The sequence below is a fragment of the Diplotaxodon limnothrissa genome, linkage group LG20 (genome assembly GCF_057381915.1).
Source record: "Diplotaxodon limnothrissa isolate DT_005_m linkage group LG20, D_limnothrissa_male_GT1.1, whole genome shotgun sequence".
Lineage (NCBI taxonomy): Eukaryota > Metazoa > Chordata > Actinopteri > Cichliformes > Cichlidae > Diplotaxodon > Diplotaxodon limnothrissa.
Genome location: NC_140615.1, coordinates 21,250,662 through 21,271,966, shown reverse-complemented (window position 1 = coordinate 21,271,966; position 21,305 = coordinate 21,250,662). Strand labels below are relative to the sequence as shown.

General features: G+C 38.6%; 1 protein-coding gene across 1 annotated transcript; it reads left to right on the top strand.

The window, feature by feature from the left end:
* The first annotated feature begins 1,134 nt into the window (after positions 1-1,134).
* Positions 1,135-20,337, top strand: spats2 (spermatogenesis associated serine rich 2). Its single transcript, XM_085345315.1, has 13 exons — positions 1,135-1,227; positions 3,627-3,906; positions 6,241-6,320; positions 7,834-7,942; positions 8,468-8,517; positions 8,813-9,035; positions 9,846-10,025; positions 10,176-10,311; positions 12,753-12,811; positions 15,703-15,812; positions 16,045-16,147; positions 18,148-18,296; positions 18,380-20,337. The coding sequence occupies exons 2-13, from the start codon at positions 3,882-3,884 to the stop codon at positions 18,638-18,640; spliced, it is 1,485 nt and encodes a 494-aa protein (XP_085201441.1). The 5' UTR covers positions 1,135-1,227; positions 3,627-3,881; the 3' UTR covers positions 18,641-20,337.
* Positions 20,338-21,305: the final 968 nt, after the last annotated feature.

The following is a 21,305-nucleotide window of genomic DNA, read 5'->3' as shown; positions in this document are numbered from 1 at the left end:
TAGTTCTGAGTTATTTTCATGCAAAGTATAAAAATATTCATTTTCAGCACAAATACCATTTCACTATGTATTATTCTGTAACTGTTAGAGAGCCAGACACAATTGGAATTTATTAGCTCAGGTAACAATGAATTGCTTCATCCACTGATGGAAAGGACCCTGGATGTGCCTGTAAAACTTTTAATTATTCTTCTATTTATTTTGTTTACTATTTTATTATGTTGTTTTGACATAAGCCTGGGCATCAAGTGTAATTACAATGTACTGGGGGAAATTAGTCTGAAATATTTTAAAGTTTCACTTTGAATTTTGCACTTTTTCTTAAATGCATTGTTCTTAATTATTTTGAATAATAACCAAAAAATGCATGAGTTTATTCACTAATGCAGTTCCATGCAGCTGTAAAAAGAATTGCGGTAAAAAATAAAAAAATAAATTTTATATATATATATATATATATATATATATATATATATATATATATATACTAAAACTAACCTAAAAACTAAATGTACTAGCGAAAAAGTAAACTCAATGAAACTATATATACTCATAAAATGAGTAAAGTTCAAACACAGGAAATGTGCATTTGTTGACTCTACATGTGAGTTAACTACTAGTTAATACTTTTTTGTCTGACTGTAATATCAGGGTCTTTAGGGTCCACACGACTGCTCTGCATGTCGTGCAAGACACTCACGTTAACCTAACCCTACTAACTGCATGTATGTGGATAGGGGGGGGGGGGGGGGGGAGCTAGAGTACCCGAAGAAAGCATGCAGTCTACGCAGAAAGGCGCTTGGCACATGATGGATGGTGGAACTCAGGACCTTCTTGTTGTGAGGCAACAGTGCTAACCACCTCGCTAAATATAGATAATAACTCAGCATTTTTATTTACAAAGGAAATCCTACATAAAAAAGTAAAACCAAATATTCTTGTAGAACAAAAACTAAATTTAAGAAAGCTAGTCGATCTTGCAAAAAAAAAAAAAAGTAAAGCGAAATAATACAAACAATCCTAACTACAGTAACTATGCTGTAGCACATTTCACATCCTGTTTGAATGTTATAAGGGGCGTTCTTTCAATCCAATCTGGCAACCCGAAGTAGTCTGGTCGAGGAAAATATTGCCCACAGCAAGACTACTTGGCATTAAAGACGGCTGGTGGTAGGAGCTGCGGACACTCGTTTCCAGAAGCTACTGTTCACTTGCTGCCGCCAACAAGTACGTATTCGTGATTTTTAGATCATATTTTTGTGCTATTAGACTGAAAAAACATGCTTTAACAGCAGCGGAGTATTTAACGCTAAAGTTAAGCAGCCGAGTGATGGCTAGACTTACAGCACAAACCCGACTAATAAAAGCCAAGCGGTCTGCTAGCTGCGCGCTAACGTTAGCCAAAGCGGCATCCAGAGGACCCTCCAGAGAGGGGTTGTTTGTCTGATGTGCTGTATTTAGCTATGCATACATTCTCCGTGTTTTTTGGGGAGCTAATTTAATGCGACAGAGATTTTTTTTGCGGTCAGCGAGGCAGAGCCTTGCAGAGATGCTATAAACGTTAGGTAATGTTAGCACGCTAACGGTAACGTAACCTCCGGACTTCAGCCAAATACGTGCAGTGAGCTGCTCTCTGATGAAAGACTGGACCGAGACCCCCATTGTGCAAGTTGCTTTCAGTCAAGAGTTTGCAAAAATGCGTAGATATTCATTAAAAGCGAACAAATAAAACAGTGACATTACATAACAGGCTGAATTGAGCGGATCGTTCCGCTACAATAAACGCGAAGTTCGGGTTTTTTTTTATGGCCGATCTTTGTCGTGAAGGTCCTTTCACAAAAGATTGGGATGTTTTTGGGGGTTGTGGGGAAGCCTTTCCGCTTCTGTAGCGATCCTTATTACTCAGGCTTTGAGCTGGAATATAATGCAAGATGCTAGTTAAGATGCAGCAACGGATGAGGGGGTATTTATATCTCTCTCCCTGATTAGCCAGCTACACTTAACGTCTTATAATTAAAGGAGGTAGTCTAGGTTTTCTAGTCATGCCCGACAGGTTTAATTAACTGTGAACCTAGCGATCACTGGCTTCTCTGGCAGCAATTCAACAGAGATTAAATTACAGCAAAGAAGAAAAAATAAAAAATAAAAAAACAAAACTACCTGGTGATTGGATTGTGTGTGTGTTGTTTATCAGTGCTTTTCCTCTTAAATCTGCCACACACGCATGTACCTTCCTTGAAGCCCAAACTTTTTTACGTCATGAGTGCTGTGTTGGCATTTTCTTCTTAATGGCATCACTCAACAGGAGTGCACCTGGCATTCTTGAACGCTGGAGAACCATCCCTCTTGATAAACACAGTACATCTCGGTGCCTTTGCATGAGTGGCTTGTGCAGTGTCACTTGTTGATCGTGCGTGTATATGTGAGTTTGACGTCTGTAAAGGTGTGGTGGAACTGGGACTATGGCATGCCAAGTCCTAATCAAGAGGGTGTTGGCTTCTACAGCCTTTTAAGTTTCCGTTTCTGGTGAACCAGGATCAGAAAGGGAAACCTATAAGCTACAAATAGCTGGTCCATAAAACTGGATCCAGACTACTGGAGGTCTGACTGAAGCAATTTTAAGGCTAGAGTGGGCATAATTAAATAAAGTTCACATAAAGCAGCAGTGAGACGGGCAAGAGAATGTGTCTGCTATATTGATTACTAAGCATGATGACTGTAAAATTTCCAAGAGTGTAATAGGGATTTGCAGATGCTTTTTTTTTTTCCCACAATGAAGAAATTGCAAAATTGTACTTTCGGTAGTTTTGTCTAAATTAAGAACCCATGTCATTATACCAAAACCAAACCTTATGTAATTTCTGACATCACCGACTCTTATTCTTCCTGTTTAATTTCCAGTAAAGAAAATAAGTTGTAAAAGTGTCCAAAGGTATTTTAAAAAAGAAAAGGAGAAAAAAGTCATTTTAGACTTCAGACCCAGTGTAGCCGTCATAGAGACTGCCAGAAAACTTAGAATATTCAAAGTAGTTTTAAATCACACACACAATTTTTTTTTTTTTTAAATACACTTTCAGATATTTGCACACAGTTGTCACCAGCCCAATCAAACGCTGCACACTGCAACACCATTGCCAGCACAGCATTATCACCCACCACTCCTGTAGACAACCGAGAAAAAGGAAATACCCCTAAAAATGTGTTAATCTGAAACCCTGCTAAACTTTTCTTCCCAACTATATGCAGCTTTTCTGCCAAGGACAATATGAACTGCAGATTTTTATTTATTTATTTATTTATTTTTCTTGAGGACTCTCCGCCAGACAGACAATTTATTGAAATCTGTTTTTCATTCATATTTCATAGCCAGAGGAAATGGATTTAGTTTGCATTCTTTCTTTTTTTTTTTTTTTCTTTTTTTTTTCTCAAATCATCGAAAAGGGAATGGTGGTATCTGCATTTTTACTTGGTACAGCATGACCACAGTTGGGGTTTCCTTTTTTTTTTTTTTTTTTTTTTTTAATTTATTTTTTTTAATGTATTTTATTATTCCTACATTTAGATACTGACACGAAACCACTTCTTTATCACTAGTTCTGAGTTGTTCTTTTTCTTTCATTCCACAGATTTAGTGAGGGTAGAGAAAAGGGGAAAACTTAAATCTTTGACTGAATGGTGACGGTCTGGATCTGAACCTTGTTCTTCCAACCCTTCTGCCAGCTCTGAGCTTCATTGAGCTCTTCCCTACCGAAAGCAACTCCAACTGAAAGTTTTGTCACATTTGGACCTGTTAGCTCTGCATCAGCTTGAATATATTTGAAGGAGTATACACTGTAGAAAATAAACAGCAGAGATTTTCTTGGATACTTCTGTGTGACAACATGGCAAAGAAAAACAGCCAAAAAGGTAAGGGTTAAGACAAAATATGTAATGTAATTTATTGTAAAGTACTTGGAAAGTTCTTGATTTAATCACATATCTTTATAGTTTTCTTCCAAGGAACCAGACTTTGTTATTTATTTTAAAGTGGTTTTCAGGAATAGCTCTCCAGGTTTTCTGAAGGTCTTTCAAACTTTTTCTTTGGACAATGACTGCTTTTTCACCCGTTTTCAGTTAAGTCTTTCTACCTGACAATTTTCAGAGGAATGATGTGTTTGTTTTTCAAGCCACTTAACACTGTCATATGAATCAAGCATTAAAAGGTGCTTATCTGAAAGGAGGAACCAGTGTTGTGTCCACATATACCAGAAAAGGTTTGCAAAGAACCAATTTTATATTGCATCTTTAGGAACTTTTTTTTACTAGCAGCCTGTTGCAAAAGCACATCATTTGTTCCCATTGTTTAGTTCAGTCCTTGAAAAATGCCAAGGATAACACATTTAAGATGTTTTTTTTCACCACCGAGGTGATTTTGTGCTATTAGCTTAAACCTTGGCATATCTCAGGAGTGTTCTTCTTTTAAAATATTTTTTTTTTTTTGAAAATGAGGAAACTTGAGAAGCAGATGTCAAAAGAACTGGGAGGCATTAAAAAAAATCTATCTACAGCAGATGAACGGTGTCAACGACAGAAATGGTCTCAGTAAAAGGGTGGCTGTTAAGAAGCCATTCTTAAGGAAGGAAAATGGCAGAGAAACAGCTGATGTATAGCAAATTACACGTCTTATAGACTGATGAATTCAAATTTGAAAGTTTTGGTTCAAATAATCATCATTAGCCATCTGTAAAACACAATTGAGGTTCTGTAACGTTTTGGGGCTACATTTCAGCCAGTGGTGTTGGGGACCTTTTCAAAATTGGACTTACGAATGCAGAAAAGTACAATCAGTTTTTGAAACGTCATACGATGCCGTCTGGAAAGCATCTGATTGGTAGTAGCTTCATTCTTCAGCAACACAATGATCAAAGATGTTGTTAATGCTGTAAAAAGGATACCTGGATACAAAAACAACCCCAGACCTCAACATTATTGAAGCAGTGTGGAATCTATTTGATAGAGAATTGATCACAACATCCAGACAAGAGCTTTGTCTTTCATGAAGCCTGGAGAACTATTCCTGAAGATGACTTAAAAAAACAAAAACAAACCTTCTCTAAAAGAGTTCAGACTGTGTTACACAATAAAGGTGGTCATGCTAGTGCTGACTTTCTCTCAATACGATATAGCCTTTATACTGCATTTCCATGTACCCGTTTCAACGAATTGCTATGTCCATTTCCCTAGCAAAAGGGACACGAAGGATGGTGCAATACTTTTGCACAATACTGTATCTCTATATGGTGCACAAGAATTGAGTTACAGATGGGTCACAGCAATAAATTATTCAACAAATAAATGTATGCATGATTGTTTTCAGCTAGAATCTAATGGAGTTGTCCTGAAAGTACGTGCAGATGGCTGTACTTTTACAGCGAATTGGAGCTGTGGATATTTACAGTGACATTAACCTACTTCCATGCATGAGAAAAACAACTTTTACAAGGGCTCAGCAGTTTCCTCCCTCTTGTGTCTTTCAATGGCTAGAGATTAACTGTGGACTTCACTCTGACTCTTCGCATTCAGCTGAAGGCCTTTTGTTTATCATTTTAAAGATTAGTGTCATCTGACCTTACAGGAAGAGATCTCATTTTACCTTGACTCAGCTGCTTGTCTCAGTGAGCCAGATTTATTCTCCTCCTGCTAGAAGAAACTCTGAAGTTTTTCCTTCTTGAAAGAATGTCTTTTTGGATGCTATCATTGGTTATTAGTCATTAAAATGAGATCCGTGTTCCAGACAGTTCAGGCACAGATGTGATGAAGTCTTCTTTTTTCTTTTTTTTTAAGCGCTTCCTTTGTGCTTGTATCTGAAGTAGTTGTGCTTAAATAACACATCGTTCCACCTCCACAGTCCTGTGAGGCTGGCATCTTCATTTTTCATATTTGTTTATTTGCATACAGGAAGCAAAATCTATTTTCTCAATTTCATATGTAAATATTTTGTTTTTTATCATGTAGATTAACATGTCACGTCACATGTCTGTTTCACAATAATAATTCTGCTGCTGTAACCTGATTAGTATATTTATAAAGGTGGCCAGCAACTTTGTTTTTTTTTTTTTGTTTTTTTTGTTTTTTTTCCAGGAAATCTCTAAAGATGTCTGCTGGTGGTTTTGTTTTGCAAATGATGCTCTACAGAGGTTTGCAAGTACAATTGAAGGGTTAAATGGACAATGCAGTTGAGTTTCTACTATATTTTTCCAGATACATCCGGAGTGGTGTTTGATACCCGTTCAAAAATGGTCATGTCCCAGGGTGGAACGGCTGAGAGGATGAAGGAGAAGGTAAGAAATTTACACACTCCTCAGGAGTAGTGCTGCAATTTTCTTTCTTTTTTTTTTTTCCTTTTTGTTTCTTTTTTTTTCTTTCTTTTTTTTTTTTTTTTTTTGGAGGCCTTAATCTGAAACATCAAATTGCAAAATATTTGTTCTCATTTGTGGATATGGCTGTAGATGGAATTAAGATTAGAATGAAATTATAGAAGAATCACAAAATACATTCAAGAGATTACACGAGGTTTTAAATTGCTGAAATTGCGTCTTTTTTTTCTTTCTTCAGCAAAAATCGGCACAATAATTGAACACAGTTATGAGCTTTATATTAATTTAAAGATAATGTACACTGCATAAAAGCTCAACTGAAACAAAATGCAAATACCTGAGTAAACAGATATCTGTAGACCTGCATGTGAGTCAGTGCTATGAGCTTGACGTCACTGTCTTGCAGTAGATCAAAAATAGCATGTCAGCATTGATAAATAGAACTGATAACATTGGAGGCATGATTTTGATGGATTGTACTATCTCAAACTAGTTCTCTATTCCCATCTCTAACCATTGGATTCTTATCTGCTGCCAAAGTTGGACGCTTCTAAAGCTTGACATTCAGTTTCATTTACTGTGAGATGTGTACAGCAGGTTCCTGGAAAGTAGCTTTTTGGCGACAGTAAACATGAGAGGGCAAATTGTCAGAGCATGATTTATGTTGAAGTAGAGCAAAAATCAGATTCACCAGCTTAACAGATATCTTATCTTGAAAAATGAGAGCTATATAGGTATGTATCACTTAATCCCATGCCAGGAAGCATCTTTAAAGCTGTTAAACTATAATTTAACAGTTCTGGGGAGTTTTATATAGGATCCCAAAAATTATTTTACATTTTTGTTAAATTAAATGGTGAAAAGCAAAAATATTTCATTAAAGCGTCCGATAGATACACTCACTGGCCACTTGGTAGTCCCTACTTTAATTCTTTGTGGTATTGGTTCAGCAAGGTGCTGGAAACATTCCTTACAGGTTTTGGTCCATATCAGCATGATGGCATCAGACAGATTCTGGTGTTTGTTTAGATTTAGATCCATGATTGCGTTATGCTGACTGTGGAGGCTTTTTGAGTGCAGTGAACTAATTGTCACGTTGAAGAAACCAGTTTCAGATGATTTCAGGAACCATTCACCACACTTCTCCTAAGTCACCTTTCTTCCTCATTCTGATGCTCAGCTTAAACTTCAACAGGTTGTCTTGACCTTGTCTACATGCATCATATGCTTGTCTGATTATATAGTTGCATTAACAGTCGAATTTTCGAACCAGTCGAACAGTTGTATTGACTAAAGTTGCCATGGAGTGTCATTCTTTCACTGACCAAAATGAAAGCTTTGTATATTTCTACATTAATAGTGTATTATTAAGAGTATGCATTCATGTCCTACAGCCACTTCTTACTTAAAGTGTATTTTCAGTAAATGTTTGAGGGCCCTTATGCTTGTCAGTGCTAATGTTCACTATGCTTCACAGATCAGTGCTGTCAGGGCGGTTGTCCCCAACAAAAGCAACAATGAGATTGTGCTGGTGTTACAGCATTTTGAGAACTGCGTCGATAAGGCCGTGCAGGCTTTTTTAGAAGGTATGAGGACACCAAATCTCTGAAAGTTACTGTGATGTTGTGTGACTGGATATTTCTGTAAAAGTGAATTTGTAATTTGGTATTTAATGGAGCTTACTTCACTCACTCCACAAGTAGAGTTGTGTTTACATACACAGGTCGTGGGCATGAATTTCACTGTAATTCTGTGCCTTTAATGATTTCTTTGAACTGTCCTGTAATTACAGTGTACATGTTAACATGTACACTGAACTTTTTTTTTTTTTTTTTTTTTTTTTTTGTCTTTAACCTTAAATTGTTTTCACCATCATGCCTGCCATGCTTTGCATTCTGTAGTTGCGTATCATTTGCATGCCTTTGGTTTGGCAGGTTTAATTATAGCAAAGGAGCGTTGTGTCTCTACGTCAGACTACTCTTTTGTTTCCTTAGTTAGCCGTGTCTAAACAACGCCTCGAGGCATTCATATGTTCAGATGGTATTACAAGATTTTCAATCTGCCATGTGTCAGCGTGTACCTTCGTCATCATTGTTTGGTTTACACCGCAGGCAGTGCAGCTGAGATCCTGAAGGAGTGGAATGTCACTGGAAAAAAGAAGGTGAGAACCACAAAGCCTACGTCTTAAACATCTCTTTGTTGAGTTGGCATATTTATGTCACTGTTTCTTAGTAAAAGATTTAGTTTCAAATCATTGATGACATTTTAATCTGCTCTCATTGGTTCTAAAATGCATGGATTTGTTTAGTAAATTCTTCTGCCAAAAGCTTAATTTTCATTTAAATCAAAGCTTTCTCTTTTCTGCATGCACTGAATTAGTTGATATCACTGCACTGATACTAAAAAGATGATAAAAAAAAAAAAAAGAAGGCTAACACTGATATCCTACTGTTCAGCCCAAGAAGAAAAAGAAGCCCAAACCTCAGCCAGAAGCCCCAGCAGAACCTGCTCCACCTGAGGCCACATCGCCCGAAGAGGGCAAGGACGAGCTGAATGGCTTTCATGCCAACGGCTCAGTAATGGACGGAGAGTCTCTTGATTCGCTGAGTGAACACTTGGACTCTGCCTCCCTGGATGCAGCCGAGCTGGACTCTGAACCTGCTACATCCGAAACCACCGGTAAATGCAACTGTTCGGCTAAAATGTGATGGATGGATAGAGTAATTTATGGCCATGCAAATTGCTGCTCTTACAACCTGAACCTTATTTGACCCTTTAAAGTAAATCTGTTCCTGGACAAATATTTTTGTTATATGACTTAACTGCAGGAAGGTTACCTTAAGTGAGCCAAGGACACAGTGTGAAAGTCTCATTAGATTTTTATCAATGAAACTTAGATTAGAGCAGAGCCTGTTGCTACATGCTGGTAAAGAGTTATTTATTACTTAACTTGAAGAAATTAATTTGGTGTTATCTATTCAAAATCAAAGTTCAGTGGGGAAGTGTGTACTTGTAATCTTAGTGGTTTAAAAATGTCCTCCTGAAATGTGTGACTAGGCAGTTTTTTTGTGGGGGGAGTTAACTTTTAAAGTGAACCACATGGTCTGCTGACTTAGCCTGAGTGGGCAACTTGCTATTTTATTTTATTTATGATTTAGCCACAAGCTCTTCAGGCCCATTTGACTGTTTCCGTGTGCTGGTCGTTGGTACAAATGCAAATAAATCTTAAAGAGAGAATTCTTAATCAAATTATATCCAGAGGTCTTTCAGTGTGCTTTGGTGAATGCCATCCCTCATTTCCCTTCATAAGAGTTGCATGCAACCAAAGCATGCTCAAATGCTGTCAGAAACCAGTGCAGCAAGTGCTACAAGCGTACTACAAATAGAAAATACCAAGAACCTTGTCCCTAATAGATTCTGCTTCTTCACATGAGGGTAGTTTTATAATTATTTACTTTGTGTCCTGACAAGTACTTTGTTTTCTCACAGGTGCAGAAGCAGAAAGTCAAGGTAGTGCTCCAAGTCCCACCTCTCAGCCAGGAGGAAGAAATCACCAGGCTCCCAGAGGCAATAAGTCACGACAAAGGCCAAACTCAAATTCACATCATCCCCCTGCCTCATTAGCATCTAACACAGATGAGCAAGGATCATCAGGAGTAAAGAAGATGGGTTAGACATGGCTCTTATTTCCAGAAGCCCATTTTATTCTATCCATATTGTTTCTTTGTGCCTCACAACCAAGGGCAAAGGTAACATGAAAACAAATGTGTCATAGCCCCAAAACTCTTGCTTAACTTTTCCTTATTCTCTCCTTCTCAGCTTCCAACATTGATCGCTCTGTGAAGGACCTGCAGAGATGTACTGCATCACTGACTCGCTACAGGATGGTGGTCAAGGAGGAGATGGACTCCTCAGTAAAGAGGATGAAGCAGACATTTGCTGAACTACAGAGCTGGTATGGGAATTCATTTTAAATCTGCCTGTTGTCATACAGTTGATGTTGAAGTAAAATTGTTTTTTCATTTAACAATCAAAAAGTATATTGATATTATATTGACAATATTCTGTGCTGTTAATAGTATATTTATAAACACTACTTCCAAATAACATAAAATCATAAAGCTAGTCTGCAGGTCTCTACAGATGTCTCAGGTAGTTTGATCTAAAATTAATGTCTGAAGTTGTAAAAACACTGCTTTTAATTTTGTGTGAACTTCTTTAAACTTTGTCTTGCTAAACAGGACCCACAGTGGGGTTTTTTGTTGGTTTTTTTTTTTTTTAAAGTGAGTGAGTAGAAACAAATCAGGAAATAATTGTCACTCCTGTGACAGTGTCAACAAGCCTCTATATTCGTAAGACAACCCTGAAATAATTTAGAATCTTTGAGTCTAAATAGACCGTGACGAGAGATGCATTAAGAAGAAAATTGTTTCAGAAAAGCAAAGAAGAATGTAAAAATAGATCTTTGTTCCAATTTGATTTCTCAGATTTGTGTTGCATGTTCACTAAAGCAGTTCAGACATTATTGCATTTTTATAGGTGCTGTTCAGTTACCTTTGTCCTTCTTGGTGGTGCAACTTTGCATAATAGTAAAAGAGGTCCATGTGTTGAACCTTGGATTGCTTTCATAGAGCCTCTGGTGTGTGCAGAAAAAAAGACTGATTTAGAACACTTTATTAAAGAGAATAACAAACTAAATATTTTACATATTATTTCATTGTAGTAATTTGTCTTTAATCCCTGGATTTACACTTGCAGTTGAATTTTTTTTTTTTTTTTCACATTAGGCATACAGTTCATGTTAACTGGATTTACAAACCAGTTTAATTGTCCAGTTTTAGTGGTTTGTCTACTTTAGGGTGTTCTTTAAATGGCTTACAAACTTCATAGGTACTGCTGGTCTGAGCAAGAAGAAAAATCCATGCCCGTTAAGCCCCTAATAATTCATCTGGATAAGATGACTGTCGTGATCATTCTCATGAGACTTTAGTAAATGCTGAAGTAGCTGGCAGTAGATTATGAGCTCACTAATAACTAATTGGTTGAAGATTATCTGGGTTTAGTCCAAGCTGGCAATTACAGAGTATCGTCTACAAAACCTCAGGTTATTAGGTCTAACTCGGCAAAGCAAAAAGATTAACTGAAACATTTGCACGTTGATAAAGTGTATTCCTTATAAATTCTCATAGAGCGCAGCCATTGTTCATCTTTCAAAAGCTGAAACCTGATGCTGTGGTTGACTGTGAGGATATCCATTCAGCTCCACTCTTGGCTCCAGACCACTGCTGCCACTGACTTATAAAACTTTTAACAGTTATTCACTTTTACAAAGATAAAAGACAGATCGGTTTGTTATTGTTCAACACCTACAACTCTTAAGAGGCTCTTACTTCAATTCCGTGCCTAAGACTTCCACTTCTGTGAAACACTCATGAAAAAAATTTTTGTTTTATTGTCAGTAAACTAGAAGATTGTATTGAGGCAGCCGGTACAAAAGCAGGTAGTTGGTTATTGTCGAAAATGGATGATAAGCACCGCTGTGTCGTATTTCAACTTTTTAGAAAGAAAAGCTACATTGTGGCTTTCTTTTATTTGTAATCTGTGAACAACCATCAGCTGAGAAACAAAACTGAAGCGGTATAATTAGATTTACAAGTGTGGACAAGAATTTTAATTTCCATATTTGCTTTGTGCGTTTTATTATGAGTAATGATGATACCATCTATCATCATTACTCAGACACTCAAAGTTTGCCATGGGTGTAGTCTAATTCTCGTTAGTATCTCACAGCAACCTTTGAGGCATACAAGATGGCCATCTACGTAACGGCTGACTCTGTAATGCTACAGAGAATGGAGCGAGATGTCCTGAGTGTAAAGCTCAAACTCCAGTAAATGTGTTATCCCATCAAGACTGAAGCGTTTATGCCAGCAGTTGTGTTCTCAGGTTCGGGTTATTTGTTGTCTAGCAAGATTACTCAGTCATGAACAGATTTACATGGATATTTTCTCAGAGGTGGAGCTTTGTCCAGTTTAGAAGTAATCAACTTTTGGAGTCTGGATCCAGGAATTTTGGAAACTATTCTTCACCATGAGAGGAGTCAAAATTGTGCATTTCCTTTGGTGTCTCTATAAATGTATGCTGAATTAAAGTGATAAAAATAATCATTATTGATGTTCTTAAAATATTAAACTAATCAATATTCCAATATCCTTCTGGCTTAATTTGTGCATGGTGTGGAGGAATTTTCAGCCTTGGCAGAAGTCTGCTGTCCCCAGTGGTCTTATTGTTTAACCATATTGGTATTTTGCTGCAATATTAGTGCAAAGTCGGCATGCACAATCTTGTTTTAGAGAAGATTCTAGAAAGTTTACCCTCTTTTCTTTATTTTTCTAGTTTAATGGACAGAGAGGTGACTCTGCTGGCAGAAATGGACAAAGTGAAAGCTGATGCCAGTAAGTATTGTATTTTCCAGTATGCTTGTCACATACCACCCTGCAGCTGCTTGTGTTCTTCTCATGATATGATCACCTGACTCAAAGGCCCCAAGACTCTGACCTAAATCACTTCTGGAGGTTGTAAAAGAAATCTTATGGAACAGCAAGTCCCAGTTTCTTCTAAACTGCAGTGTTGCCTTAAGGTCCTGATACACCTAGAGCGTGCGTACGTGCGTGCGTGTGTACGTACAATGTAGGCCTCATATTTGTACAACTAGGCCATTCTCTCTTATTCTGTCCTCTCAGTGTAGAGTGTTGTGTGTTCCAGGCCTGGAAAAAGTGAATAGTGTCAGGTGTCAAGGGAGACTCAATGCTGTCTTTGTGCAAGGCGTGTGGTGAATTGAGAGAAAAGCAAAGAAACTCTAGTCCTCATCCGATGTTACAAAAGCCAGGTTTTCTCAAAAGTTACTTTACTCTAAGAATCTCTTCCTTCAGGAGAAAGTGATACAACTGATAATATATATGTATATTTATTTTAGATTATATGTTTCAAATAGAGAAAAAAATAAGTATTTGTTAAACCTCTTTCCTGGCTGTGGGACTGTATCAGTAGTGCTAAGGACCAGTGGGTACTTCAGATGTCCTCTTTAAGATTAGTCTGAGTGGGACATGTCATGTGCTTGTTGAAAACACAGGTGTATGATTGTTGCTTTTACAGCCGTGATTGGACACTAAGGAAGGAGAGGAAAAGACTTGTATCAATTGACTAAGTAGCGAGAGCAAGCTAGAAAGGATTGGGAAAGGTTAAAGTGATTAAGGATAGAGATTGAAATGTGCTAACAAGTGAGCAGACTATGTTGAGAAGATGGAAGGACTTTGAAGACCTTCTGAATGAAGAAAATGACAGAGGAGGCTGGATGGAGGAAAGTTGGGTAAGGGAGTTCAGATGAGAATGAAGTGAGGACAGCCAAGAAGATGATGATGAGTGGAAAGAAAGCTGGATCAGGCAATATACCTGTGGAGGCATGGAGATATTTAGGAGAAAGGGGCTATGGAGTTAGTAGATGATGATGATGATGATGATATTAGTAGTAGTAGTATTAAGTAGGTTAACAGAATCTTGGAGAGTGAGAGCATGCCTGAGGAATGGAACTGTACTGGTACTGATTTTCAAGAACAAGGGTGATGTGCAGAACAGTAATAACTACAGAGGGATAAAACTGGTGAGCCATACCACAGAGATGTGGGAAGAAATTTTTGAAGCTAGATTAAGTAGGCTAGTGACAATTAACAAGGAGCAGTATGGCTTCATCCTGAGAAAGGCCAGTGCAGATGCAATGTTTGCACTGTCTTTTTGGATCTAAAGAAAGCTGGTGAGGTGGAGGTGGAAGAGAGCCTGGAGAGGTGTGGGTATGTGTTTTCAGCCTATGCTTTGGAGAAAAGAGAAATGAAAGTTATTAGATGTAGTTAAGATACAATGAGCAGAGGTGGACAAGTTTAAGTACCTGTACTAGTCATTCAAAGCAATGAACAGGGTGGACTGGATGGAGTAGGTGGAGAAGAATGTCAGAGGTGATTTGTGACAGAAGTATAGCAGAAAGTGAAGGAGAATGTTAACAAGATGGTAGTGAACACCTGCTGATAGCACTAACCAGTGGCAGCGTGTAAGATTTTCACTGATGGTGACCACCAGGTTGGGCAGATTGAGCAGTTTAGAGAGAAAATTAGAAAAGCAAGGCTAAGATAGTTTAAGCATGTTCAGAGGAGGGATAATAGATATATTGGGGGGGAAAGGATGTTCAATATGGAGCTGCCAAACAATAGAAAAAGAGACTGTACTGAGAAATTTTGTGTTTGGTGAAGATATGAAGAGATGACATGTCTTCAGAGGTATGTTATTTTTCTCACAGAAGAGAATGCTGGGGGTGGGATGTGCGCAGATGGTCCGTTGTGGTGACCGATAAAGGGAACAGTTGATCAAATAAGAAGCTGTATTAGTGCAGAAGCTCAGAGATTTAGACCAGCGTTTATGTAGAGTGAGTGGAGATGCGAGTGGTGACGCCTATTGTTAAAGACAGTATTGCAGGTGAATACTGCCATACCTCAGCACCAGTATGAATGGAGTCAGGGTTGTGGTGAGGTCACAGTTGGCAGCCATCATAATGGGCCCTCAACTGAAATCTTTGTCATTTTCTTTGAACTGGGGACCAATTGCATATTTCTGCAGGGCAACCCATTATTCTAGTTTGAGCTTCATATTTTGTTCTTTGATTCTAGTAGAGCAGCTTTGGATGAGTCATTGTTCATTATCATCCCTTTTGTCTTATACTGGGCCCTGGTGCTGTCTCTCAGGTTATCATTACCTGAAACAACCTGTTTTAGTTCCCATCCCTTCCTCTTTAAGATGCTGTTCTTTTGATTGGCTGCATTTCACAAACTGACGGAGTGATGAGTATTTAGATGAAACTGAAAGATTACGAGACCTCTTTATTTTAAACTTAAGCAAAAGAAGAGGGTCGATTTTGAATGTATTTTTACTTTTTGAAGAAAGGAAATTCTGTCTTGTCTTTGCTTCCTAACACACAGGACAGTTTGTCTTTAAGAGAAGGCACAGTTTTTAAAGTAGTGGGTGGCCTCAGACTTATTTTGTCTGCCAAATTTCCAAATTGGCTGCTGGACGTGTCTCACAGTGAGCGCTAATGCAGCCAACTTTGGACTGACTAACTGAAATGTTCCTCCTAATTTAAAGTTTAGAGTTTAACAGCTCAGAATCACTTTAGGTGCAGCTCTGTTTTTAAACTTTTGCTTAAATGTGTGGAAGACATAATACAGGCAGACATTTGACTGCATAATAAAAACCCTCCTTAAATTCTTTCACATCTGTTCATATTTTTGCTGCTACGTTTCAGTGATGATCTTGGACGCTCGGCAGAAGAGAGCCGAGGAGCTCCGGCGGCTGACAGATAAGTCGGCATCCATGTCAGAGGAGCAGCTGACTGAACTGCGTGCAGACATCAAGGTACCTGCACAGCACAGCTGCTCCACTTTGATGCTGTCTTTCAGCATCAAAGTGGTGTTTTATTTCATAACCGACTGAATGGGAAATTGGTGTTTATTTTTAATTAATCTACAACTCAAGGCAGATTCTCCTACTTATGCTTACAAAAGTAGAGATGAAAACAACAAATTTTGAGACACAACGTGGGTGGGTTTTTTCCCTGACTTTTATTTATTTATGTTTTTATTTGCAGCACTTTGTGAGCGAGCGTAAATACGATGAGGACCTTGGAAAAGCTCTAAGATTTACATTTGATCTTGAACCGCTGAAGACGAGCATTGCAGGGTTTGGATCAGGTACAGTATCAAAGTCATCTCATTTATTTCTCTTACTGACCTGTGTTCAGCTATGCCTCACGCTCGACTGGGACACACCTTTCCTTAAATCACAAAATACAAGACCAGCAGGCTAGAAATGACTAAAGCAGTAATTATTATGATATGGCAAGCATGCAGTACTGAATGAGCAGAGCGCTATTTTTATGGTTGGAAACTATAGTGGAGCAATAAGGAAGCTTTGATAATATTGTTAGCAGCTCTGTTTATTAATTAACCTCTGAAGAGGAGGATGTCAAGTTGGCTGTTATGAGGGAGAAAGAGGTTTGTGCGTGTTCTTTTTTTCTTTCTTGGTCTCTGCATACTCGGACCGGTCTGCAGAAGCTGCTGTCCCATCATGTCAGACATTTGGTTTATTTGTATTTTGACCGTGACTGTGCTAATCAGAGCACTCTTTAAGCAGTCTTATCTGACTCTAAAATCTTAACCCAAAAATTGTGATTTCATGCTATTTAAGGTTCTGAGAATGCCTCTAATGTAGATCTGTCTAAAACAAGTTTTTAACACTTTATTTTATGCAATTAGCACACTTTTTTTCTGCTTGGTGAGAAAGGTTGCTTGGTTTACCATTTTTGACCATAGCCTATATTTAACAGAGGGACGTAGACACCATGACTTCACGTACAGGTTTTGGATTTCACCTTTTGAAGACTCAACTTGGTGTTTTTGCTACTGCCGTGTTTTGTGCTGTCAGAATTTGCCATATTTAGACCATTGGTACAGTGTTAAGTTGTCACCTTAGAGCCCAGTCACACAGGCCTGTGCAAGACCAGATGGTGACCACCTGACAACCTCTGGTAACTAGGAAACGTATTGCCTAACTTGCTGGCAAGTGGTTGCTGTTGGTGGGTGAAATTAGTCAGAAAGAGGTGCTGCACTGAAACCACCTCGTGACCACTTTGGTTGCTAGCAGTTTGTTGCAGTTTCACTGTGCAAATTGCAGTTTTTTGTAATTTGTATAACGTCTGTAAAATGCTCTACAACTACTCACCAAGTGGTAGTGAAACTTTAAGAAGTGCAACAGCTGAATGTTCTCCCCAGAGAAAAGCAAAGGTTTCTCCTTATGAAACGTCTAGTTTGGAGATAAGGCAAAACTTTTACTTTGAAGGTGAATGCTGCTGTTTCTTTAATCACATTGCACTTTTTCCAAGTTTTACTACAGCTCAGTGAAAAGTTTACAGCGTTTGCAGACAAGCTGGAAATCCATCATGGCAATCTACTAGCAACCGAAATCATAGTAACCAGATTTCTGGTGAAGCCTCCTCTTTGCAACTGTTTTCACCAATTGGTAACCACTCTCTAATTTGTTAAGAATGCACTTTTCTTTCCCTAGTAAGCAGTGGTCACTTGGGGTCACTGACCATTCATGCCTCTGTGACTGATGACTAAGGCTTGTAAAAGCTTTGTTAACAAGTTGTATTCATAAACTGTACAAGTGCAATGCACTGGGACAGATCATTCATGATGTTCGATGTTCATTAGTGTTACAGAAATATAAATACTAGAATTTCACTCACCAAAATTAAGGCATAAACTTGTGGGAGGGTTTTTTTTTTTTTTGTTTTTTTTAAAAACCTCACAGCAAGCCATATTAATAATTAGATAAGGCATTAAAGTACTCCAAAAAACAAACACAGTGGAGTGGTCCAGTTCAGTGACTGTCACTGGCATAGGTGAGGCCTATTAGCTGCAATTTCCTGTTTTAAGACACACCTGTAAATGTAAGTCTCAACAGTTAGAAAAAAATGAGTCACTTTAAATATCTTTTCAAAAGGAAAACTATTAATAGATCCCAAATAGTTTCTATAACAGGGTGTAAATGTGTTTTTTGATGCTGCCATTGACTTAGTTTTAAGTAACCATTAGAGGAAATGTAGATTTTGGCACTTCTGCATTTGCTTCATCTTTGAGCCCCAGAGGTTTCCGCTGAGTGTTGACTCACTATGTCGATTTTCTCACAGTTTACCACCCACGTACAGGCTACTCAAACCGATCCCGCTGTAGCTCCACATCATCTTCTGTCGCCAGCCCCACCCTGCCGGAGACGCCTGCTCCTACCCAGATCCAGAGCAACCACCCAAGTGAAACCCGTCCTCCACCAGCCAAACAGGTCAGCTGGAAAGCTGTAGTTTGTCAGACATTAGACCAAATGCTGGTTTACTTCACTGACAAACTTTAAACTCTCCCCCTCAGATTTTCCAAGGAAACAGGCGTACCTTCCACGGACAAGGTTATCACACAGGTGGTCAGCGGTATAACGGTGGTTCCTACAATGACAGGAACGCTGGTCGTGCAAACCACCGCCATCAGAATGATGGTGCCTCCTCTGGGCCTACATCACAGCACTCTAACAACTCAAGAGGTCCCTCGCATTCCTCCACATCCTCTCACAACCAAGACCGACCCTCTCACAATGGGCTTCCCCAAAGGGTTCCACGAACACATGGTCCTTGACATTTAAAAAAAAACAAAAAATCACAAGCTCAATCAAACCCATCAACTAACCCTTGAACTCCTCCTTCTCTCCACATACCCTTCCCCAACCCTTCACCTCCTCCCCACCTACTAACTCCTTTTAATGAAGAATAGAATACAAGTTTACATATTTCTGTCAGTTGAGCTGTAGTGCCGCCTCGCCACATCAATCAATTCATCCTTCAAACTTGAAAAGCGCTCACTGTTCTATAATCGCTCTTCCTCTTTCTTTTCTCGCTCCTGATGACGGTTAACAGTTTCTATCTTTAGGCCCCTTTTGAGAGATCTTACTGTCATGCTATTGTCAGTCTCTGATATTAGTTTTAGCAGTTAAAGCAGACTGCCAGAGACTGACATGATTACCTGCAACAATTTGTGCACTATTGAAGTTGAACTCTTAGTACTTTTTCTATTTTTACTGTGGCTTTGTCAGCTCTCTGATTCGAACCTCAGATCTTATTATTCTGCTTGTCTCCCAGAACCATTTCAATGCCTTCACCACGGAAAGCGTTGTGAAAGTGTAAAAGCAGTTCTAGCATTAGCTGGGACTTCTGAAGAGTAGACATGCAATCAACACTACAAACTGTCATTAATCATTGCAAGGTAAAGAAAAAAGAGACATATCAAACTGTAATCCAGAGCTTTTTGTACGGCTGCTACAAACTGTAGGGAACTTGTTAACGCTAGGACTTGGCTGTATTAAGAGTAACACTGTGGACACAGATGGTTACCCTTTTGAAAGGAGTAGTTTAACATTTGTCAGTGCGCTTTCCCTCACTCTTTGCTCTGAGTTGCATAAGTAGATTAACACACGTGTACACTAAATATGAATCTGGCAGCTGATTAGATTAGCTTGGTGTGAAGGCTGCAGAAGGAGAGTAACTGCGTTGGCTGTCTTAATGTGGCAAACTGCACCTCTAAATTCACTAATTCACACAATCTTTTCTGGGGTTTTGCACAAAACTGGGATTTTTCTGGGGGGTTAAGTTTGAGGCTAGCTGTTACTCATTTCTGGCTTTAATGCTGAACTGATTGGCTGCTGCTTGTAGTTCCTTATTTAATGTAAGCACAAGTGTGTTATCTACCTCCTCATCTGACTGCATGGAGGTGATAAGTGCCTATCCCAGTGTCAAATGTCAAACTACTCCTTTTTAATATTGCCTAAGGCAGTGATGTATCGCCCTCCCACTGGCCGCCGGAGTTATCATGTGTGCTGTTTTTTGTTTTTTCTTAGCTAGCTGTCCATTGTTTTATAACAAAGAGGGCTCATTACCTTTTGTAGAATAATGTTAAATATGTAAAAACTCTCAACAAAGGAAAAGTCCTTTGTGGTGCACATGCTTTTTCATAGTTCTGAACATTTATTCACAGGCCGTTTGTTCTTTGTGTTTTTCTTGTTATATGCACACGAATGGCATATTAATGTCGTGCTTGCCTTTAGTCACAGACTTCACATTTGCCTTTCTAGAAACATGGATGTCTGCATCATGATGGCTTTGTAAACAGACGGTACTCATAGAGCAGATATGTGATTTATGAATATGTGCAAAAACAAAGTGTAGGATCTATTCTTCCCCTTCTCCTGCCTGACTGATATAGATATCAGCCATTCACTGATTTATGGATATTGGCATGTATGCTGTGTGATACAGAAACTCTTTTTTTTTTTTTTTTTTTTTAAACAACATAATGCAGAAAAAAGATGCTTGGGGTACTAGAATTAAAAGTTTGTCCAGCAGTGTGACTCCATTGTTTACAAAACTCTCAGCAGTGCCTGCTGCACCACTGAGAAGATGGTGTGGAGTCGAGAAGTGTCTCCACATTAAGTTACGACCTAGTTTGTGAAATACATTACTGGAAACTTAATAATGACCCCTGTATTTTCAATTTCAGTAGATCCCATATTTTGTGTGTGTGGGGGGGGGGGTATTGGCTGATATGTCGATATCTAGCGTCAGTTGGCTCTTCTTTTTATGTCCACTCTGTGCATCTATGGAAGTAAAATTGAGTAAACTGATGAATGCATTAGAGGGTTGTATTGATTTCTTAGATCTTTTTTTTTTTTCTTTTCCCTGCCAAGTAGCTGCTGCTGTTGGGGCTCAATCTCATCGTAGTGTCCAGTTTGTGAACAAAAGGCTGGCGAGTACCTCGTCGCTCATCCTTCGACACTACCCGTTTCGAAGTCGTTCTCTCACAGTGGGCTCTTAGTTTGGGACATGGACCCCCTGGTGATTCCTCCTCTTATAATCCTGTAGTTAATGTACATATGAAAGGCTGTAGTGGAAAATCGGTTGTTACATTATTGCTGCATCTTCTTCATAACATATTGTCTTCCTTTGAGCAGATTTTTTTTTTTTTTTTTTTTTTTTTTAAAGGGGGGTTTTTGGTTCTTAAAAGAGTTTCTGGGCATATGGAGCTTTTTTTTCCTGCCCCATTGAGATTAACACTCTTTACGTAGTTAAATTAGTGAGTATTTGTGTAGAAAAGAATGCAAACTGGTTTCTGAACTTTGGTAAATGTTTTCTAGCTTGTCTTGAAAGGATGATTTAGCGTTATGGGAAATGAGCTTTTAGCTTGTTACAGTAAGACAAAACTATCTGGAACAATGAGTTAGCTTGGTCTGGCATCAAGCCAGGAATTGGGT

Coding starts and splice junctions, on each gene's coding strand:
- spats2 (XM_085345315.1), top strand. CDS start 3,882: ATGGCAAAGAAAAACAGCCAAAAAG. Junction 10,312..12,752: donor TTTGCTGAACTACAGAGCTG/GTATGGGAATTC, acceptor TTATTTTTCTAG/TTTAATGGACAGAGAGGTGA. Junction 15,813..16,044: donor AACTGCGTGCAGACATCAAG/GTACCTGCACAG, acceptor TTTTATTTGCAG/CACTTTGTGAGCGAGCGTAA.